Genomic DNA, 22,099 nt, shown 5'->3' with positions numbered 1-22,099 from the left:
TCTCGATTTAAATTTTTTTCTCGTTTCATTGCCGTGCATAGAAGACGGAGCAGAAAGCAGCGGCGCCCACCCCGGAACAGAAGCGGGTGTATCCTCCAGACACCGACATCCTCCGACGCTCTATGTCCATGTCTGAGATCCAAGATGACTGCTGTGAGGAGGATGGCGTTGAGGAGACGCCAGTCATGGAGGCCACAGTGATGTAAGTTGGTCTTTTAGATAAGCTGCCATCACTTTGACAACATGAGCATGAGGCAGAGCGTGTCATTTAATTGGCCCAAATAGTATCCTGCATTCTCCTTGGCACTGTCTTGTGATCGCCTTCTTCACTTCTGCAGCATGCTTGGTGGGGTGGGCTAACTGAACCTATTGTCATTGCTCGATGCCAGGTGATATCGCATGCTTAGGCTGTAACCTCTAGAGCTCTGAAATAGCGACACAATCTTGATTATATTATATGCACCTCAACTCAGCTGTCTAGATAAACAAGCTACGTCATACTGCGGCTTGCATGTGTAAAGAGCCGTGTGGAATTATTGCTGGTCACACACAAAAAAAAGGAAGCATTCGAAATAGCTTTTTTGGTCATAGTTTTAGAATGCCTTTGTATAGCGAGTTTAGAAATACCGAAGCATTCATTTTTAGACATGAATAGCTTCCATTGCCTTTATCGTGGCTATTATTTACTACTACGAGAGCGTAGCACTGCAAAAAAAAAAGCTATAGCAGTTTGTATGTCGAGTCATCTGGTAACCTTATATGCATAAGTACAAAGAATTCCCCTCGACGACGAGAATTGCCTTTCGGCGATGTGTCATAAGAAAATATTCTCTGTCGCACTGACTGTGATAGTCTGAACACCTGCATTTTTCTCGAAGAACAGCAGTGTGCTTAAAGGGCCACTGCCCAGGGTCCGGACATTTTTGAAAAACAAGCCCACTGCATAGATGAGGCATCGAAGATAACCTCTGCAAAATACTAGAGCCATGCGCGCCCCGAAAAGCTGCGAAAATTCAAATCAAAGCCCGTTCGTTCTTTCCTTCCTTCAAAAACGGGCCCGGCCCACTACTCTGCACCCCGCTGACGTCAAGGGGGGCTACTTTCGCTAAAGGCACTCCATTGGTGCATCGTTCTGACTGACGGGAGAAGGTTGGGCGTAGCCTTGGCGTCGCGTCGTCTGCACAAGGCTTTCCGCAGCGCCTTCTGTTCTGGCTCATGCCTACAAACCCGCATGAAGGAACAAAAAAAAAACTGCGGAGGGAGCGTGCGGCGACAGCCTTGAACCCTAGCCATAAAAAGTAAAAAAATAGTAAAACGGAGGGAGTTGGTTCGCCCCCCCCCCCCCCCCCCCCCCCGCCGTGATCACGTCACGAGACGCTCTGCGTGCGCGCTCCCTTCTCAGTTTCTTTTCTTCTATGCGAGCCCCCCAAAACAAGGTTTTAATTAGTAGTGCAGCAGAGCCTTTCCCTCGCTCGCCCACTTGGCCGCTCCGCACACACACCGCTTATCTTTCGTGCATCTTGCGTACGCCTTGACTCCAATGAATGAGCGGAGAACGCTTTGGAGCGGAGAAAAGACACAAACACACAGAACACAAATACGCATGGAGAAAAGCAAACGGGCGGTTGCCGGGCCCGCGCTTCGCCGTGTGTTTCGAACACAACCGACTTCCGCCCCTCCGCTCGTGAAACGGTGGGGAGGCCTAAAAGAAAATGAAAAGGTGGCTCGCTAACTGGGAATGACAAACAGATGTATGAAAGGATGCGCTCGCTAACAAGTCTAGGTGGTCGAGCCGATCGCGCCTCTCGATCGTTCAGTGTGCGGAGAAAATGCAAAAACCAAGAAAAGAATTCTATTGAAGGCGGGGCCATGACGTCGCCCTGTGACGCACTCCACAGACACCACGCCTCCGGCTTACACCGGAGAAGGAAGGGGTGATTTTGCCTTGCCGAGCCTACTCGACGAGGAGCGGGAGAAAGGAATTTTGAGGAGGGAATGGAAGGAGAGGAGGCTCGCTCAAAGAGAGGTAGAGAGTGTCTGCTGCTCTGGGGTGGGCACAGGGCCTTTAAAGGAAATTTGATGTAGGGCACAAGAAACGAAGATGCAAATATATAGAGAATACAATGGGTAGAAATTTCATTGTTTACAAAACATGCTTAGTCCGAATCTTTGCTTGGAGCACCCTCCAAGGCCGCCAAGCCAAGACATTTTTGTCGCACTATACCTTTTAAAAAGAATATGGATATGTTGGGGGGTTTTAATTGAGGAGATAAATACGTTTGCAGCGCTTAACCGCGGCTGACACAGTTCAAATCCGCCGGACCCCACCCCGTGGTCGCGTACGCTACCGAGCACACGCCGACCACGGCGCGCCTTGCTCTGAGGGAACAAAGGAACGACACATGAAAGTGTAAACCAAACAATCAAGGATTTTGCGACTTTTGCCACTCAAGGCACAGGCCTGCAAGAGAGAGTGTCTCCTAAAGCTTATACAATGGCAGTCATGTACACCATTATTGTTTCAGAGGGGCCTTGTAAGCAGGGCTGTGTTTCATGCGGAACATGCGTTCCCTGTAGGGGCTTGTGCAGAATTTTGGTGCATCATGACGCAACGGACACAAGCTCATGTTGGCTGTGCTCACCCACGCCTGATCAGTGCGGCGCCCGGATTTGTTTGGGGAAGAGAGGAGTCTGATGTCGCAGCCTAAGCCGAGTGTCTAAGCGCCTAGGATATATCAGCGTTGGAAACGCACCAGTTTGGCCGTGGGCGTCTCGCAGACGTCACTCGTGGGCTTACCTGACCAGAGGAAATATCGGTGGCCCTTTTGATGCGATGGCATTAGAGTTGCCATATCGAAATCCCGGCAATGTCCGGTGTCACGAAATTCCGAGATATATGATCGAGATATATCACGTGACCTTGTGATGGCATCACGATTTACCTGTATGGGCCACTCTAATTGGTCGGGTCGAGGTGTCACGCACTCTAAACGGAAAGGACTAAAAATGGAGTAGAGTTGTCCTCTAGCTGTCCCTTTAAAAAATGATGTGCACTAGAGGAGTGCTTACTCCTTTTTTTACTCCTATCTAGGTGTACTCGTGTTTAGGGTGCGCGAACTTGAGATTTCAAGACAACCTGCCTACCGGGGAAGGTGGCAATTAACTGGCCGAGAGATTGCGTTAACTTGAGACGTCATCACAACCTTCCCACTGGGTTGTGACAAAACCTAGTTTTTAGAGAGCAACCTAAATAGGAAATCTAAGTCAGAAATAAAAAAAAGTGACACGTGCAAATGTCGGTATCGTCACACCATAGCAGATATCTGCCACTGCAGCTGGCAGTCCGAGTCACCATCATCATCATAAGCCTTACTACGCCCACTATAGGGCAAAGGCCTCTCTGGGTATGGTCCCAGTATGGTGGTTGATATATGGCTATGAAAATAAACTGACGCTAGCGCACGACAAATGTGCTACCTAATGCCATCGCATTCCGCTCTTATGGTTACTTAAACGTCTCCATAGTTTCTGTTTAACCTTTCCTCGGACTTTCACTTAAAGGTGCACTGAGGAGGATTCTGAACTTGTCTTTTTGCCGCGGGAACTCGATCTACACGTTCCTAGCATTCTTAGAAACTTCGATTTATTGCCCCGTGTGGCCGATTTCCCCAATTAAATCGAATTAACGTCCGGCTCCCGCCTTTTTTTTGAATTCTCCCTCGTACTGTGGACGGAGTCGACCAACGCGTGGAGCGCCTTTCTCCCAGTCCCGTGGTGGCTTTGCTTTCGCTTTTTGTTTTTTAGGTTTCCATGAATAAATAGTTTCATTCGCAGATAATATAGCCGCAAAATAAGCCCGAAGAAATAAAAATACGCGCGGACTATTTGCTACTACGGACTACTACGTATTACTCCGCCGATGGCAGAGCGGCAAGCCGCCACGGGACTGGGTGAAAGGCGCTCCACGCGTTGGTCGACTCCGCCCACCGTACGAGGGAGAATTCAAAAAAAAAAAAAAACAGGCGGGAGCGGGACGTTAATTCGATTTAATTAGGGAAATCGGCCACACAGGGCAATAAGTCGAAGTTTCTAAGAAAGCTCGGAACGTGTAGATAGAGTTCCCGTGGTAAAAAGACAAGTTCAGATTCTTCTTCAGTGCACCTTTAATGGCCCTCTTTCTCGCACCTCTCGTTTTCTCTTCGCTGCTCATGTTTTTCTCTCTCTCTATTGTCCGTACGGCCAAGGATTTACCTTGTGTTGTAATGTAGGTTATCCCTTTACCCCTGTTATCTCTTTCCTGACGATGAGGTGCGCATGCGCAGCTGTTCATTTATTTTTGTGGACGGCAAGGTGGCCTTCCCGCGCTTATGACATGGGCAATGCGAGCCAAGAAGAACTGCTGGATTACTTTCTTCAATGCGTTGCAGAAACTAGACTGGTTCCGATATGTAAGGCTATGAAGTTACACAGGTGGGAGAGGGTGACCTCCTCTAGTAAATTCGCGCCAGAATGCACCTAGTCCAACCCTCAAGTCTTGTCTTCGTTGGAGATGCCCTCAATACCGTTAGCGCACTACTATCGGTGAAAACTGTCCACGGTGTTATCTTGGGCGTTGGTTTTATGTTCCGTAGAGACGTCGTGGAGAGATTGAGAGATCAGGTTGTCAGCGACGTACAGAAAGTAAAGTCCGTCGGAAAAACGAGGAATATTCAGCAGGCACCTTGTCCCCTTCTCTGTCGACATAAGATACGCAAGAATCCATTCAATACCTCTCGCAACAGAACCGCGTTGCTATGTCGAGTGTGAAAGGTGCAGCTGTGGGTCAACCTGGCTAAGTATGTCCACCGCGCCTCTGTAACACTGCGTCCAAATCACTCAACCTCAACTCCATGCTGGAAGAATCAGCGCGTACTGGTATGCTTGGACAAATATAAGGTGGTAATCACATGGACTATGTTTCCTTCCTCAGGCGAGCGCGTGACGCAAACATCATGGCGCCGCTGTGACGTAGGCTTCGGCGGCAAAGAGTTGACCGCTTGATCAACGTGCATTAACGGTCCCTTCTCCCCATTCCCCTTGGCTTAGAGTTAGCCACGCTTTCTTTCCTTTTCTGGCTAGTTCGCAGCCCATGACGGCATCCCTTGTCCCTCTCGTTTCCCGGCTTCCCTTGTGAATGTGGCAATGAGGAGAGGGTTCTGCCACTCGCTGACGTAATTGACGACCCTCCCCTTTGGATTATCCCGTGTGAATACTGCTTAAAAAATTTGGCGGCAGGTATCTTGTCGAATGGCACAGTTTGTCAATCGGAAACACATACAGTGCTAGTCCGAAACCTTCGCGTTTCTGAATACGAAGGCAGGCTCAGAAAGCACATATTAAAGGTTGGGGAATATTTTTGTCGTATGCTACTTCGGTGAATTTGGAAATGTTTGAAGCGCACTCCTACGTTGTGTCAGGTGTCCTGCACAGCGAAATTCTTTGAGTAATGTGCGCTGCGATGAATAGTTTTAACCATGATGAAATGGAAACAATCTTTTTGATAACTGTCCATGCGAGGAGATTTCTATGCTCCGAGGCTACATCTCACGTAAGCTTCTCAGCGCGAAACGACCAAGGGTCAAACACTTTCATCAGTATCTACAATCAATTGGGCCAACGATCACCTGTGTTCATATCTCATTTAATGCTATTTTGAAACGTACCTTTTGGAGCCTAATTCTGACCAGCCTTTACAGAGTAAATTAATCTCCTGGTCTTGTGTGCATTATGACCTGTACCACTAAAGAAGTAGTTCTACAACTGAATAGAACCCGTGTTTTGTTTTTGCAGGGCTGCACCTGGGGCGGAAAAAGCCGAAGGTAAGATGTTGTTCTGTAGCATCCAGCCAACTTGAGGACACAGCGTGTTAAAAAAACGTCTGTATTCAAACAATTCTTAAACAACCTCAAAATCGCTGAACGAAAAAGCTCATAAAGATGTACAAGCAGCAGCGACAGTGGAATGTGAAGCGAGTGACTCCTCAGTAGTCTCCGCGATTATTCTATCTCGTTTCGATCGTATGTCGTTAAAATTCTGTCAAAGGGTCTCTGAAAAGTGGCTCAGAATGTGGCTATCAAATACCTGCGTTATATAGACTAAGTGCCAAAGAGTGTGCATGCCTGGTACAAGTACTGAGAAGTGAGCTGATAATTTACAAATAATTTTTAAAACTTTTCGCTTCGCGCCACGCGGCGACCCGCGGTGCCGGGCTTTCGCGTGCGGGCTTTCGCGCGAAACCCCGCACACGACGTAGTGCAGTGCACGTGAACCCAGCGGAAAGGGGCTGTCATTGGCTTGCCATAAACTACAGCGATGAAGGCGGGATGCGCAGCCGGCAGGAAGCCGCGACGTCTCCTTTTCCAAACTCTCCCGTGTTGTGTAGCCGCGGTGCTGGAGAGCGAGCGGTAGAAAAAAATTGGCAGTGGCTTAGCTCTGGTTAATCCTGGATATACAAGCGAAAAGCTGCAGTTATGCTCTGTTTGAAGTCATGGCTGTCGCAGTTCGCGCACAATGCACTGGGAGCACCACGATAGCGGTGCAGATTTTGAGCCACTCCCTCGCTACCACTTCTGGGTCTTCTTTTCTTCCTTCCATGGCGAATGTCTGCGCCTCTTCTACGACCGCCGCCGCCGCTCACACGTGCGTTCTCGCAACGCCTTGCGAAAGAACCTTCTCTTGGGACGGCGGCGGAGACCGCGCAGCAGCGGCAAGGGGTAAACGTGTGGCGAGGAGGAGAAGAGGACGATGGAGCGCGCGCCGCGGCGCGCGGCCTCTTTTATGTCTGCCGCCGCCGCTCGGGCGTTATCGCAACGTTTTGCTATAACGCGATAAGAACGCGATAAAAACCGCTAGCAGCGGAGAACGGAGGGGGTGGCGAGGAGGAGGAAGGGCGCGCCGCGGCGGCGCCAAGGGGTGGCTCACGCGAAGCGCGGTGTTGACGAGCCTAGTGAACCTTTTAGCTTCAAAATAATAAACAAGTGAACAACCGAGCTTGGATGGCGCCTTCGTGGGCGGAGTGCGCTGATACTGATCTGTAATCTGGATTTTTTTTTTCTCTTGCTCAGGCCACTTTATGAGCTTAGTGGGAAACGCGGAGGCGGTTTTTAATCGCCCATATCTTTGCTGGTTCTTATTCTAGATAAAACATTCTTGCGCGAAGATGAGGGGCGATGCAATATTTAGCAATATTTTAGCTCTTTTGTACCCTTCGTGGACAGCGTTCCATTGTTCCTTCAAACGAGAACACGGAAAACCAATCGTGGTGTGCGAAGAATCCACGTGGCCTGGTGCACCTCGTGGCAATTCCGTAAACCTCGGCTACATATCTCACTTTTCGTGTAGTTTTTTGTTATCAAAGCTTTGTACTCGATAAAAATAGCGGATTGTAGTTATAAATCGCTGCGGTAGTGTCGTGGCTTGACACAGTGTTTGACCCGTTTGTAATTTGAAATCGCTTAGCATAGATGTAATTTACGAAGGCGAGTCTTTAAAGTGGAGTACAGTGTCGGATGGGAAGGATGTAATTAAAATTATTGCCGCGAGGTGGTGTGGTAGAATTCACTGCGTTTGCTCTGTACGTTTCTTACTCTCATATATGAAAGGTGTGATCGCTCAGCCATTACTGTGGACATGTAGACGCTGAGAAAAAAATTATTTCAAAATTTAGTTCAGTCTTGACGCGGGCTGTGCTCCTTACTTTTCCCCAGGTGATGAACCACAGGCAGAAATGGTGCAGCCAGAAATGTCCAGACAAATCCTAGTCACTGCGTTGCCCGACACCTACCATACCGATCCTCGACTTTCTCAAGTGATCACATCAACGGCGCTCATTCGGCCGCAGTACCCAATGGATGTCCATATGGGCAACGCAAATGCTATGCTTCAGTTACCACTCAGCACTCCAGGCCTTGCATCGGCTCCGCCTTTAGCGGGAGTTTCTCAAGACACCGAGCCTCGGCCTTCTTCGAAGTCTCAAATAGAGGCTATTTCACAGGGTCGAACAGCCCCAGAAGACCAGTCAAGTGACTCGGACGTCCTCTACCTGGGCGTGTCTAGAAAAAGTGCGTCGCCAAGCCCCGAACACAATGGCGGGGAAAATAGAACGTCAATGCTTTCCGAAGCAGGCAAACCACCGGAGTCATCGAGGTCTGTAGACGGTAACAATGGGCATTCAACGGCGTCTGAGAAACCGCGCTCAGGCGGACCAGAACCGATAAACCTGAGCGACGCTGCAAGACGTGGGGAACCTTACGGTGCTCCGCCGCGGGAGCATTTCTCCTTTTTCCAACCTCATGCATTTGTCATGGCTGACCATCAGAGGTGGCTGGAAGAGCGCCGCTACCATGAAATGATGAACGCTCGCGGGCCGCTTATGCAGCCAAGACACCTGCCTCCTCCTCCACAGACCTCCCTTGAGCTGTCTCAAAGGAGGCTATCAGGAGGCGCGCAACTGCTGCCGAGTCGTCCCGAGGCACAGCAACAGTACAGGCCTGCTCCGGGTCCCGAGCGCCCGTCGACGCTGCGCCAGGCACCGCCTTCACAGCAGGGTCCGTCACCTCAACAAGCACCACCGCCGCACCAGCCGTCGCCATCGCATCAGTCGCCGTTGTCGCAGCAGACGTCACACCATGCGCAATTGGCGCAACAGCTAGCCCAGTCACACCAGCCACCGCCATCGCACCAGGCGCAGTACCCGCACCAGGTAGCGCAGCCTCACCAACTGTCCCCCTCTCATCAGATGCAGATGTTGCATCAGGCGCAGTTGCCACACCAGTTGCAGCTTGCACGTCAGACGCAGCAACTCCACCCCACTCCGCCGTTTTACCCAATGCCTCGGGCACACCAGGCTCAACCAACAAGTCAGCCATTTCAGCCACTTCCTGCGCTAACTCGTGACACTTCGCCGCGCAGTGGTAGGCCAGACCTTTATCCAGCTCAACAGCGTTATAAAAGTGCGGAACAGCCGTATGGAGTGAGTCCTCATGCTCCACAAATGGGCTCTTACGGTGGCCCTCAAGCAGCCAAGCGTAGTCCCGAGCCGGCAACGAAAAGCGGTCCTCCCGTAGCAAGCGGCGCTTACATGAAAGATGGAAAGTCGGATTCCCTGTACAAAGAACCGGCCGTGAGCCGAACGGAGAGGCCAGGACCGGCACCGTTGCAGCAAACTCCAACAAACGCCAAGCCCCCGTCCAATTCACCTCATGGGCAGCACCCCGAATCTGTTGGCAACTCGTCACAGGCGAGCAGCCTGAAAACAGAAATGGAGATGTTGAAAGATGAGTTGAGATACTTCGACGCTTTGGCTGCTCAAAAAGAAGCTGAATACGAGAAGATAGTTCATACGAGAGCAGAAAAGCTTAAAACACTAACCCAACTGGAAGCGAGGTACAAGCGTTCGCTCGAGCAGCCGCAGTCTTATCCAAAGGAAGATCTCAGATACCAAACTGGCATGGAGGTTCGGCAAAGACAAAGCCCCATTGCTCAGTCGGACAAGTCATCACCTTTGCAGGACGATTCCAAAGCCGCTCCGAGACAGAGATCAGGATCGTCAGGCGGAAGTAGCCAGCAGAAGCCGTCGCCTCCAACTCTATCCTCTTCGTTACCAAAGACATCGCCTGCACACCAGCCGGTGCCGGGTCTCATTCCTTACACGCTGTCGCATCCGCAGCAGACCAGGCAACAACTGTCACTGCCACCGCACGCGAACATTCCCCTTAACATGCCGCTGATCGGGGCGGGCATGTTCAACATGAGGAACATGGAGCTTCAGCGAGATTTTGGACCAATGATGACCCAGCCGCACAATTCGCCAATGGTTCCCGGATACGGCCGGCCCTACTACCCGCTTGAAAGGGCGAAACATCCGACTCTGCACCCTATGGAAGCTCCGAAGCCTCCGGTAAAACGCAAGTACTCGCCCGCCGGTGCCGGTCTTCCGCAAGCGAACGGAGACATGCGAGGCAGTTCTCAGCGGGCGACCATGGCCCCTGCAGGACACCGTCAGAGGGAGCCTGAGAAGGTTACTGCCCCCTTGAGCCAAGAACATCGCCAGTGGCTGCAAGCCATGAAGTCCCGTGAAAGCGCTGGCGAGCCACCGGGCTACCCCGCTGGCGTTCAGAGCGCCTTCCAAACGTACAATTTTTTCCCCGGTAGGCGCATACTGCCCGAAGACCTGCCTTTAAATCCTGCCATGACCAACGCGGCCTGGACCAACTACGCAGAGGGACTTCACGAGCAATACGCCTTGCAGATGGCTAAGCAGAGTATGTACGCGAACCACCCAGCGTGGGGCGGACTGGAAAAGCAGCAGCGAAGTGGTGAGGCTGCCGCCGCTGCGATGCTAGGCAGGGAGCCACCGGCGAAGAGACTGTCCCGTGAGGAGCCAGTCATGCACCAGATGGCGAAAGACAGACTTACGATGCGGCCTGGAGAGAAGCCTCCAGCCCACACAGCGCCGTTAGGAAGCCAGCCGCCTCCTCAAGAGCAAGCATTGCCTTCACAGGTGAGTTGGATTGGAGCGAAATGGTTTGCCAGTAACGACAAGTGAGGTTATGGCGAGAGCAGAGGAATGCTCTGACGGAAAGTGGTTGTCACGGGAAGGACACAGAGGTTGGCAACCGTAGAAGGAGAGGGTTACGAGGGCGGAGGATTTCACAATCTGAGGGCGGTTCCATGGGTGAATGCAAGGTCGTGTGGCTAAACCAAAGCCATAAGAACTTTCGCCTATTTATGCGCTGAGCCAGTGAGCCTAGCTCTACAAATTTTTAGAAGATGCCCCCCCCCCCCCCCCCAAGACATGTGCAAGGCATATGTTGCGTCGTAACGCAAGTGAAAGTAATCATGAACAAACACCTGGCTGAGAAAAGCAACTTCTGTGTGTTCACGTTCTCCATCTCACTTTTCAGCCGGCACAGCCTTCGCAAGGTACGCAAAGCAAGAACAATACGTGCGTCATGTGTGGACAGCACGCTCAGTTCATGTGCTCCGGCTGCCAGAACGTCTGGTACTGTGGACCTAATTGTCAGGTGAGTGTGCCGTCCTTTTTTTTTCCGAATCGTGCAACTCGTGTAAAAGTAGGACGTGAGCTCGTAGTGAAGTTTGTGGGACAGACTCAGTGAAAATGCGGGCAGTCCACCGGGTTAGGCAGAGCTCTTTGTTACCCCAGCACCGAAACCTGTTTTAAGCAGGTTTGTCGATACGTAGCGCTCTGACTGGGCAAAAGTTCAGAGGTTATCAGACTGTCAGGCCACTGGCGGTGTTCAGAAAATGTGCCCAGCGCTGCATAAAGCACAAAAATACTTGAAAAACTCAAGTTTCCTGCCAGCTCCTGTGAGGCGCCGCTATCTGTGAAACTTCGCGATAGGTCCGCGGGAATTTCGAAGCGGAGATGATCAGATAAAAGACTCCGGAGGCTTAGGGCATGCAGGCATGGACAATGCATGTTCCGGCGCCGCGCAATAGTCGCAGACGGATCAGGGCCACTTATATGCTAGCTACATCTATGGACAGAAAATGGCACCATGATAATGAGCACAAGTACAGGCGGCCCTCTTTGTGCTTGTCTGTTCTTTGTGGATCGCTTACTGTTTGCGCTCATCGTTCACTATCAGAATATCATGCACCAACTACCCCCAAGCGGCGCTTTATTGAAGTATCATGGAGAACGCCACGAATTTGCTGAGCGCTGTATCCGCACACGTGCAGACACGCTCTTGTGCTAACTTCTACAATCGTTCCTGATGTAACTGCACGCGTTGCAAAGGACGCGCTTGTGGGGATTAGGGTGGGCGGCTAATGTCAATGCAATCTGGAAAGCACCGCAGAGATGAGGTGGGCGGCTTTGGCAACATATCTTTTTTTTTGTCAGATGTGGTCGATAGGGATGATCGCATCTTCTCTTAGATTCGTGCTTCAGAAGCGTGATAACGGCTGCAGTACCACTGCACTTTTACATTTTACGCCTCAGAGAAAACTTCCATTGGTGAATTAATTACTAACCAAACAAAGAGGCGAGGCTTAGATTACCTTGCGCACTAGGGGCTAGTGCACGTACAGAACGATTGAATTCAGGTGCGCTTTTGAGCGAAAGCTGAGTTCAGCTCCCTCTCAGCGGTAAGTTTTCAGCTTGCACGAAATGAAATGTTTGTGTCACGTTTACGAGCTCCCCGAACGTAAGGAGTTCGGTGACGAAAATATTCTATTTATTATTCTTTTTACCGATGCGGACGGAGCTTAAGGTTCGTGCCCAAACCATAAGCATGCTTTTGCCTGCCGCTTTCTACTCCAACGCTGCCACTCAGAGACGCCGATAACACTTGCCTTTGCTCCTTTAGCTTAAAGTGTTAAAGGTTAATGTTTGATAAAGGCAACAAGAGCGCTGTTAATACACATCTTCAATGAACGTGCGGACTTTCAGTGGTAACGCAGACACAAGTGACAGGGGGTTTATGATGCAAGAACGAAATAATAGGCTGCACTGTTATAACTGATATTGCGCCGTCCATCCTGCTTCCCACCTTATTTCCGCCATTCTACCTTGCAACTCTGAAGGCGCTCGCGGGTGCTTATGCAACCATATTCACTAAAACCTCTCCGGCAGTGAAAATGGTGAGCAGAGGAGTGGGGAGAGCTGCTTCGAGATACGTGGTCGGAGCATTCGGCCATATATAAAAACGTGGCACCCCGCCGCGGTGGCTTGGTGGTTACGGCGCTCGGCTCCTAGCCCGAAAGACGCGGGTTCGATCCCGGCCGCGGCGGCCGAATTTCGATGGAGGCGAAATTATAGAGGCCCGTGTACTGTGCGATGTCAGTGCACGTTAAAGAACCCCAGCCTGGGTCGCTTTGGGACGTTGAACCCGAATAAACCAATAAACCAACCATAAAAACGTGGCGATAAAGAAAGGACAAGATAATCGGGGCTCAAATCACAACGCCTTTTTTTCCTAGAGTGAGCATGATTATTATTTATTATGCTCAGAGAAATACTCGAAAAAGTCAGCACAAAGTAAAGTAAAAATACAGGAGGCAAACCTATATCTTGTCTCCCTAGCCCTAGCTGTTGCGACCTTCCGGCGCGACGGTCTAGGACGGGCTCACCCTACCGCCCATTAGTGTTTTTTTTTTTTGTGTGTGTGTGCCATCTCCCACTTGTCGTTTTCCGCCACACGTCCTTCTGGCCCGGGGAGCGCCTGGGAGGGGGGGGGGGGGGGGGGGGGGCGTTTGGAGGCTCGCGCTCTGGTCTTCCGAAGTAATCAGTTAGGAGCCGTGCCGGCTCACCCAAAGCGGAAGCTCTTTGTGTGAGCGCGGGCGCCGATGCCCCCCCCCCAAAGGTGCCGCGGTTGGAAGGGGCTTTGGACAGCGTGGGGAGAGCGAGAGCCAGTTGTACTGCGGACGCCGAACGACGAGCAGTTTGCTTCGCTGGCTGCTCGAGCGTTCCGGGAGATGTGCAGTTTCTTGCTATTGATTCTTTGTACTTAACATGTAAATAAATTCAACGAGTTAAGTTTTAATCGACTGGATCAAGTCTGATCACTCATGATTAGACCAACGAATAGCGGCCGCTACGCATAGTTACAACACTAGCCTTTGCGTTTGTTCGAAGAGTAGCCAGTCTTTTCCACTGCACCACCCTTCACCATGCAGCAATCGGTACCATTGTGAGTAGTGACATATTTTGTTAAGAACTGCATTGTTTCTTCTTGCAACTTCATTGGGTTGCAATAGGCGAAAAATCCTTTGGGATTTTTAAATTTTTATTCTCGTTTTCTTGTCTTCCTTTTTTCTTTCTTGCCTATCCTGCGCACGCACCTAATGTATGCTGCACAATCTAAAGCTTTCTCGCATTCTTTTCTTTACATACCATCGCATTCAGGCTATGCAGGTACGTTCCCGTTCAATTATGTTCTCTCTCCTAAGTTCATTAAATGTTTTTCTGTTGCTGCAGAGGTGTTTTTATCATTTGAAGCTTCTTCACAAGCTGCCTTATTTTGTGCATCGCTTAGGTGTAGCATTTTTTTTCACCTGACTTAAGTATGCATCTGTTTATTCGGAGCAATCAGCACCGGGCAAAAGCATTCATTGGCGCTTAATCTGGGACAGTTTTGTTCATTTACACCACGCGAACATTATCGTAATTGATCGGCAACCATCGGTCAGAGTCACTGGCTACAAGAGAAGCCAAACTCTGGTGTTTTTTCAATGCAAGCCTTCTCGCTGCAAAATGTTTTTCTCACGAGTGTTGCTTTTCACTTCAGGTTTTGTCGGGCCCTTATGGCACACTTGCTGAATCCACCGCGTGACATACTCAGTTTAGGTTAGGGATCGATGCACTCTCATCTGGTTGATTGTTAAGCTTTAGAATGGAACAGTGCAATGAATCGCAGCCTTGGAAGAGCACGCATACAGCAATGAACATGCATTTAGAAGCGCAAACCGCCGTCTACCCTCATTTGCTGCTGAAATTGCTTCACGGTTGCTAACTGCATATGGTGGGTCAAACCTAACATATCTCGAGGAAACTTTCTCTGGGCCTGCCGGGGAAGTTGTTATTCCAAGACACCGACTTATAGATCTGTGTAGATATTGAGTTCGCGCTTTCAAAAGTTTGCTGCGTGCACTTTAAACGACAACTTAAGCGTTACGGGCCTGGAGGCTTTGTTTTCATTTGTCATTTGTAGGTCCCACCATAAAAAAAAAACCTTTAATGACAGTGCTGGAGAAAGTACGATTCTAAGAGTATTCGAAACTGAGGATTTTGTCATTCGTATCTGTGCAACCCCATACGGCCCTGCATCGCGTAGTGTCATGATGCGCTGGACGACTAGCGAAAGAGATTTACCGTGTCCGAAAACTACGATAAAGGCGTGCAGAGATATTGAGCGTGTGCAGTGTAGCAGAGTGGGCGAAGCTGCGGAACGCCTGCGCTCCTGTGGCATTTTCGGGGAAATTGCTTTTTCCCAATACAATGTCAGTCTATTAGCATCGTGAGGCTGACACTTTGAGGCCTCATGGGGCAAGAATAGGCGGATGACGGAGACGTAAACCTCTGAGCCAACGTGCGCAACCGCACCTCAAATAGAGCAACTGCTGGGATGTCTCGCTGCGTATGGTTTCGTTTTCGGTGCCTTCGGGCGTGTGCGCTCTCCTCACGGCGGCGATGAAGCTGCATCAGCAGCCGCAGTAGTATTCCCGCAGAGAATAACCATGCGGATCGGATCGTCGTTTTCAAGATGCCTTGCAGATTTCACAAATTGAAGGCAGCTGACGCTCTTGTGAAAGCACGCTTGTCACGACATTGGGTGGCACCACCGCTCTTGTAGCGTGCATAGTTTTGCACTGCCAGAGCAGCCAAACGGTGTAGATGTGCTGAGTAGAAAAAATTGTTGCGGAAATGACTACGCTGGTTCTCGTTCAATCACGACGCCGCGTGTGCTTCCATCGCAGGGCTTACAGAGGAGGGATCAGGCACATGATAGCAAAGAGGACTACGTCTCGCTGATAACGCCTCCTATGGAAGGGCATTTTTGCGCTGTCGCATGTATTTAGGCGTCGCCAGGGAGCGTAAAAGAGATGGTCCGATAGTGAAGTAGTCCGAGTTGTCCCTTATCTACCGCATCGCGGTGCGTCTAGTTGCGTTTTTCTATAGCCATGCGTCGTTTCATGCCCCGATAACAACCTAGATAATTATAGAGGCCCGTGTACTGTGCTATGTTAGTGTCCGTTAGAGAACCCCGGGTGGTCGAAATTTCCGGAGCCCTTCACTACGGCGTCTCTCATAGCCTGAGTCGCTTTGGGGCGTTAAACGCCATAAACCAAACCAAAATTGCAGTCCTTGTGCCAGAAAAACTGCTACAAGGAACGAACTTGTTGTCAGTTCAACCTGCGCAGATCGCGCGTCGAGCAAACATGACGGCTGTGATCTCGCCCAATCTCATCATTGAAACGGCTTGGCTCAGCGAATGCCAAAGCAGTCTGTAGGACCGAAGTAACGCCGACAAGCCTCTTTTTTCCCGGACAATAGTGCTTAGTACAACGGATAAGACTCCTTTACGAACCCTTACTCTGACTTGTCGCCACTGGGCCATTTTGCTTTTCGATTATCGTGGTTGAACTTGCAGCTGAGTTTAAGCAGAAAATAACATTTTACTGCCGTGCGATCACGGAAGAAGCGCGTGCGTGCTCCGTGTTGTTTTGTAAAATATCGCATATAAGTCGGCGCTCTTGATACCAGACTGGCACCGTTTGTCGGGATCCTTTTTCTTTTGTTCATTTTTCCCGCTTTTCGCCAGATCCGGGTGACACTGTCGATCTTCCGTTGCAAAGGGAAAGACCACAAACACGTCATCATCATCATTGCAGCAGTGACACATGACTTTTTTTTTTCGCAAGCCTGAAATCTCTACATACATAAAATTTCACACGAAACAAACAAGGTGCAATCGTCGTCGTGCACGGTATTTTTTCGACCGCTTGTGCGCATAATTTTGTTCACAGTACAGTGCCGACCGCTCAAAACGTTTCACTATTGATTTGGCGCCAATTTTATGTATTATGTTCCTGATTTATAATTTTGCAGAGGAGCCACTGGGTGAACCACTCCAGCGTGTGCATGGGCACCAAGCGTTAGAGCGCCACGTCTCTGACAAGCGGAAATTGTCAACACTCGTTGAAATGACGGCGTGTGGTGACTGGAAGAAGAGAGCTTGCATCGAGCAAAAGCGTGTCCTCTGGCTGAACCTGCATGCCTCTCGCCTTCGGCGCCGCGTCTGGCGTTCATGAACTGGAAACCGGGAATCTCCTTCGAGTGGCGCCAGACCAGGGTGGCGTGTTTGTGCAGTGCCATATATTTTGCGTGCCGTGGGTACCTCTTTTTTATGTTTTTTTTCCTGCTGCGCCCGTGGCTGCCTCAGCAGTTGATTCTTGACTGTTAAGAAGTTGCCACCAATTCTGAGCACCGCCAGATGACGCTGCCTTGCTCTAGTCAAAAATTCAAGTTCTTGTCAGCCAAGCCAGACTGTGGTGTGGACTGCATCGCATAGCTTTCTGATGTTCATCTTCGCGGTCCACGATGCCACGAAAATTAGCATTGCGAGCAGTGTTTAGTCTGGAAATACGTGACGAACAGTTGTTTTTGGACTTACGGTTTCACCTGACAAGACACCAAGTGACAAAAAGTTGTTGGACGGCATCACCAAAGCAACCAAGCACTTCGTTCAGCCAGTTACTAGACTGGACTGATGTGAGATTCAATGTCCTTAGTTGCTTGTTTCTTATATTGTTCGCATTGCGTGACTTCTTTCTCAGGTGTGCTTAATACTGCACATTATTTATGATGCTAAATCCCAGTGCACTCCATACATTCATTTGCGCCTTGTTTCTGTCGTTTTTTGTTTGTTTTATAGGCAAATGGTGAGCTTGTTATTAAGTGAAATTTATTTTGTTGCCCTTGGTTGAGGGTTGTAAAGTTTGCCATTTTCTAATCATTCATATTGACACATTCCGATCTGTCATTCAACTCATCAATTTACCATTGACAGTGTCAGCATTGTGTAGATGGTGTTAGGAGTATCGTTCGTTGGTGAAATGTGGGCACTCTTGCAATACACGAAAAGGCATATCAAGAAATGAAGCGGCCTTTAGTCTGGACGCGTGATCCTAATGATCGCAAGGTAAAATTTTAATATAATTTGACAACCAACTGTTTGTCTACATATTTAATCGCGACAAGTCCATACCATAGCTTAACAGGGAGTTTGGGGAAATATTCATGAACCGTGCCATTTCAGCAAAGCATATAAGAAAGCTAGTGTTTACAGGGAGAACACTGCCACATACGTTCAGGCATAGAACAAAAATAAGGATATAAACACTTTGTAGGTGTGCCTTATATCTTGTTAGCGAATACGACAAAGGCGTTTGCAGTATTGCCGGTTCATTGCCTTTGAGATCTTGACAGTTTGGCTCAGCCTCGTTTTATGATAAAACTATAAACTTGGCACCACACAATCAATGCAGATAACGTTAAACTCCGTATGGTTTATATGATGGGCATTAGATCAGAAAAGAATTATCGTTCCTGTTATTATGACTGTTTCCTTGACACAGTGAATCCACAAAGTAAGTGAAGGTGAAAGGACAAGGCTCTTATGGCCTGCATAGGTTTAACGTTTGTGAGGGTCCTCATAGACAGTAATACAAATCGCTAACTACTCATGTGCAATAAACACAGTAATTACTGCAACAATACAGCAATATTAGGGGTGTGCGAATATTCGAAATTATGGAATACCAAACCGAATCACCTGCTATTCGATTCGTGGAACGAATCAAATATTGCTTATTCAAAATTATTTGAAGGGAATCGAATACACACTCACGCTTTCGAATGGTTTTCGAAAATCAGAAAAAAAGCTCGAATCGGGCTTGCTGGAGTTTACTTCGCGGCACTTTCAAGAGCAGAGCCCACTCCGACGTCGGACAGCATGCTACCGCCACTGATCTGCGCGTTCAGTGCCGCGAGGCAGTTCATTTTTGTGGCGGCGTCCATGATGCTCAAAAAGATTGCCTTCAATACTGAGCAACGCGGCAGGCTTCAGTCAGGCTCAGCAAACTCTATCTTAATGACTGATATCGAGGTCATGGCTCATAACTCTCGTCCCGCTCTTTAACCGAGATGTGGTGCTAGTTTATTCTCGGTCGTTAGCAGTAGCAAACGGTAATTTCCCGAGACGCACGAAACGATGGTCACAGAGTTATTATACTGACTACGTGCTGCGTGCTTCACAGTAAAGATCACTGTTGCGTCTTTCGCTGCTCCGCAATAATACTCGCTTTAAACGAATATTCGGCCAACCGGCTAGTACCATAATAATATTCGATTCGTATCTGATTTGATTCTTTTCCTTATTGAATTCATATTTGATTCGGTTTTAGCTAGACTATTAGTATTCCATTCAGTTTCGATAGACTACTATTCGCACTCTCCGAAACACTAACAGTAATAATAATAAAATAAATAAGCAAAGAGTGATAGCACAGTGCTGGAAGCGCAATATAAACACCAATGATGTTCCTAACAGAGACAATCTAGTTCATTATTTTGTTGGGATTGTTGGGCTACCTGTGCAATTTGTGTGCTGTGTGAATAACTGGAGCCATCGGTTTCAACAATAATGCGGAACGCACCGCTGGCTGTCGTAGAAATTGAGCCGCCGTACCAAGCCCGAAGACTCGAACTGAGCTTGTCACTTACCAGTGACTGATTGCTTGGGATTCACTTTCGTTAGCTGTCATGCAATTTCTGCTTACATGTACAGTCGCGCACAGTGTGACCTGCAATGCAGATGTGGCCATAGCTCACTTCCTCAGATATAGGGTGGCAATGCTTTTTAATGCTGAATATAAATTAAGGAATCTAGAAGCTTCGGTTTAATGTCCCCGCTTCTTTATCGCCATTCGTCACAGTGTATATCGATGATATAGACAACGCTTGCTCGAACAGCCGTCACCGTGTTGCTGGTCATAATGCGCGCTACTGTACCTTGCAGAGCTGTGAATGCTTGTTTCTCTACATTAAATGGAAGTACTTTGAGCTCACTGAAAAAGGAGCTGACCTCGATGTGACTCCAGCACAAAACTCCTTTTACACTATGTTCCACGTGTGTTACAAGGCACGAGGCGTGTCTGTACATGTTCTGTGCCGATTTGATGCTCATAAAAGTGACAGTATAACTGCGTTATATTTGAGACTAAATTTGTTGCTAAGCATAAAGTCAGCATTTAAAAGCATTGCTATCACTACTGCTGGGCGTAATTTTCTTCGCAAACGCATGCGAAAATAGCCTCTTACAACACAAATGGTGTGCTCAAGCGTTGTTGAGAACTTGATGCCATATATTTATTCGTGTATTTGAATTTGCGCGTCGCTCAAGTTGCTAAGCGTAGTAGCGCTGCTATGTCGAAGTGACGGAAAATATGTCACGCTTTGAGCATGAGCGCCAAGCACTGCCCAGAGTATTTAATGAAGTTCAAAGCTACCGCTTTCAACACATTGGCACGAATGCTTTGTTCGAGGGAGATTTGAGGATTGCGAGAGTTTCATTCGGGCATCTCTTGTGCCGTGAGCAGTGATTTGCCTCTGTGATGAATGCCTTCATCTTGTGCCATTCAATATACATATTTTATTCGCCTAGATAAACTCTCCTGCTCAAAATTATCTGCCTGTAGACCTTTTCACGACCTTCGGGAAAATTCGGTTTTCTGGGCTGTGGAGAGAAGATGGGAAACTTAGTCCTGAACTCTTTCCTGTACTACAACCACAGCGCAGAGCCCAATATGGCGGCGTCCATCGACCTCTTTTTGAAAGGGTCTATAGGATATGCATAATTCTTATCGAGCTCATGTAACGAATGCCCGCTCATAAAGCACAGACTTCAGTCTATTTAGAAAAAAAAAGCAATGTCGTTAACCCACTGAACAAACCCTTCTACAGGAATGTGAAGTCTCATTAAAAAAAGCCTCAATAAGCTTTTGATGGGAAGGTATTCTATTGGCTAACTGCCATTTAGTCGGTAAACATAGTGACAACTATAGTGACAACCCTTCACATGTTCATATGTTTTGTTTGAAACAGCCTCATGTCGGAGGTACTGGCCGCCAATTACACGCTGGTGCTGAAGTTTCCCATGAGAATATTTATTGTTGCTGTAATATTGTAAAGTACTGCGATGCAGATGTGAAGAATAATCTTTCGAAGAGCATTACAGCCTTACAAGGTGTGTACTTTGTTGGAGTCAAGTCAGTAGCGTCGTTGGGTGCAGGTCGAGTACTTTGTTTACTATTAAATTCTGCAGTTATATGTCTTGTACTGTTACATTTGCAGTGCCTGTTTTGTGGAGAGCACAGAAAAATTGGCAAGATTTTTGGTGGGTGACTTAAACCTGTACTTGATGTTTATATAATGTGGCGCGCCCTTTAACGAATGTTTCATCAAAACTATATGGTCGCAAAACGCGGAGATACAAAACGTCGGTTTTGCAGCACGAAACATTAGCAGGACAACAGTATGCGCTTTAGCTTATACTTTATAGACTGTAAAGCGTTTAGCATTTGATGTGTATGTGGGAAGTTAACTTTTCAAACCAGGAAATGTTGAGGCACCGAAACATTCCCCAGGAGTGGGTGTGGTAGTTTAACCCGTCTAGAGCGTCTTTAAAACCAGTACCAAAGTGTTACTATACATTTGTATTGCTTTCAACGCTTAACCGCTGCACAACAAGGTTCTTTTAGTTCGCTAGGCGTAACTTGTGGTAACCCAGCGCAGCTCCCTGGAGAATCGATCTTGCTCAAGCATAATTCTGCCTTCAGCAGTCTATGTGGACCAAACCAAAGCGATATCACATTTGTGGGGTAATAGTTGGCTGGCCGTCCAGAACGCTGTGATCTCTTGTTTTATGCTCTGAAATGGCACGGCTGACATGTCGTGCATGGTGTTGTGTGTCTCTTGCCTTTTTGAGAGTGCGGTAGGGTTCCTGTCAGTTTTTTTTGTGTGTGTGCGGAGTTTAACTGGCAAGAGGAGAAAACATCACGAAGCAGTTATTTAAGCATGCCATCATGTTCCTTTCTTTTATTTATTTTCATGAGAGGTGCTGCATTGTTCTGGGCATTGATGTTTTACTCTCCTGTTGTTGCGCCAAGTGCGCGCTCACGTGAGTGCCTGTTTATTTACATGTTGTTGTAACTTAAATATGTACAGTGGTTGTATGATTTTTCGCTGCAATTTGTGCTCATTTTCACGAATTTTCGCATAATAATTTGTGGTTTACTGTGCAGACACATTTAAATGCGCATTTGATGTTTATTAAAGCGTCTTATATTCCTCATACGGTGTGTGTGTGTGCTGTTCTTGAATTTTACTTAGAATACTACTGTCGCTGTCTCATGCCTACCTATAATATATAGGCTACTTTGCTAAATATTTATTAGCCGAGTTATCTACACTAACCCATTCAGTGTGTTCAGTGAGAAACGACCAAGGTCATTTGTTTGGCAGGGAGACCATTGA

At 48.4% G+C, this 22,099-nt stretch overlaps 1 protein-coding gene across 8 annotated transcripts in view; it reads left to right on the top strand.

Annotated features, from left to right (window-relative positions):
- LOC149364176 (uncharacterized) overlaps positions 1-21,917 on the top strand; it is a 196,263-nt gene extending 174,346 nt beyond the window's left edge. For all 8 annotated transcript variants that reach the window (XM_089574170.1, XM_089574168.1, XM_089574169.1 and 5 more), the window contains 5 exons: positions 42-202; positions 5,830-5,858; positions 7,746-10,540; positions 10,944-11,063; positions 16,613-21,917. In XM_089574170.1, coding sequence (XP_089430296.1) covers positions 42-202; positions 5,830-5,858; positions 7,746-10,540; positions 10,944-11,063; positions 16,613-16,663 — 3,156 coding nt within the window. In that variant the 3' untranslated portion in view covers positions 16,664-21,917. The remainder of the gene's footprint in view (positions 1-41; positions 203-5,829; positions 5,859-7,745; positions 10,541-10,943; positions 11,064-16,612) is intronic.
- Positions 21,918-22,099: the final 182 nt, after the last annotated feature.

Source organism: Amblyomma mixtum, chromosome 2, assembly GCF_055824585.1.
Source record: "Amblyomma mixtum isolate Tamu chromosome 2, ASM5582458v1, whole genome shotgun sequence".
Lineage (NCBI taxonomy): Eukaryota > Metazoa > Arthropoda > Arachnida > Ixodida > Ixodidae > Amblyomma > Amblyomma mixtum.
This window is presented reverse-complemented; position numbering and strand designations above follow the sequence as displayed.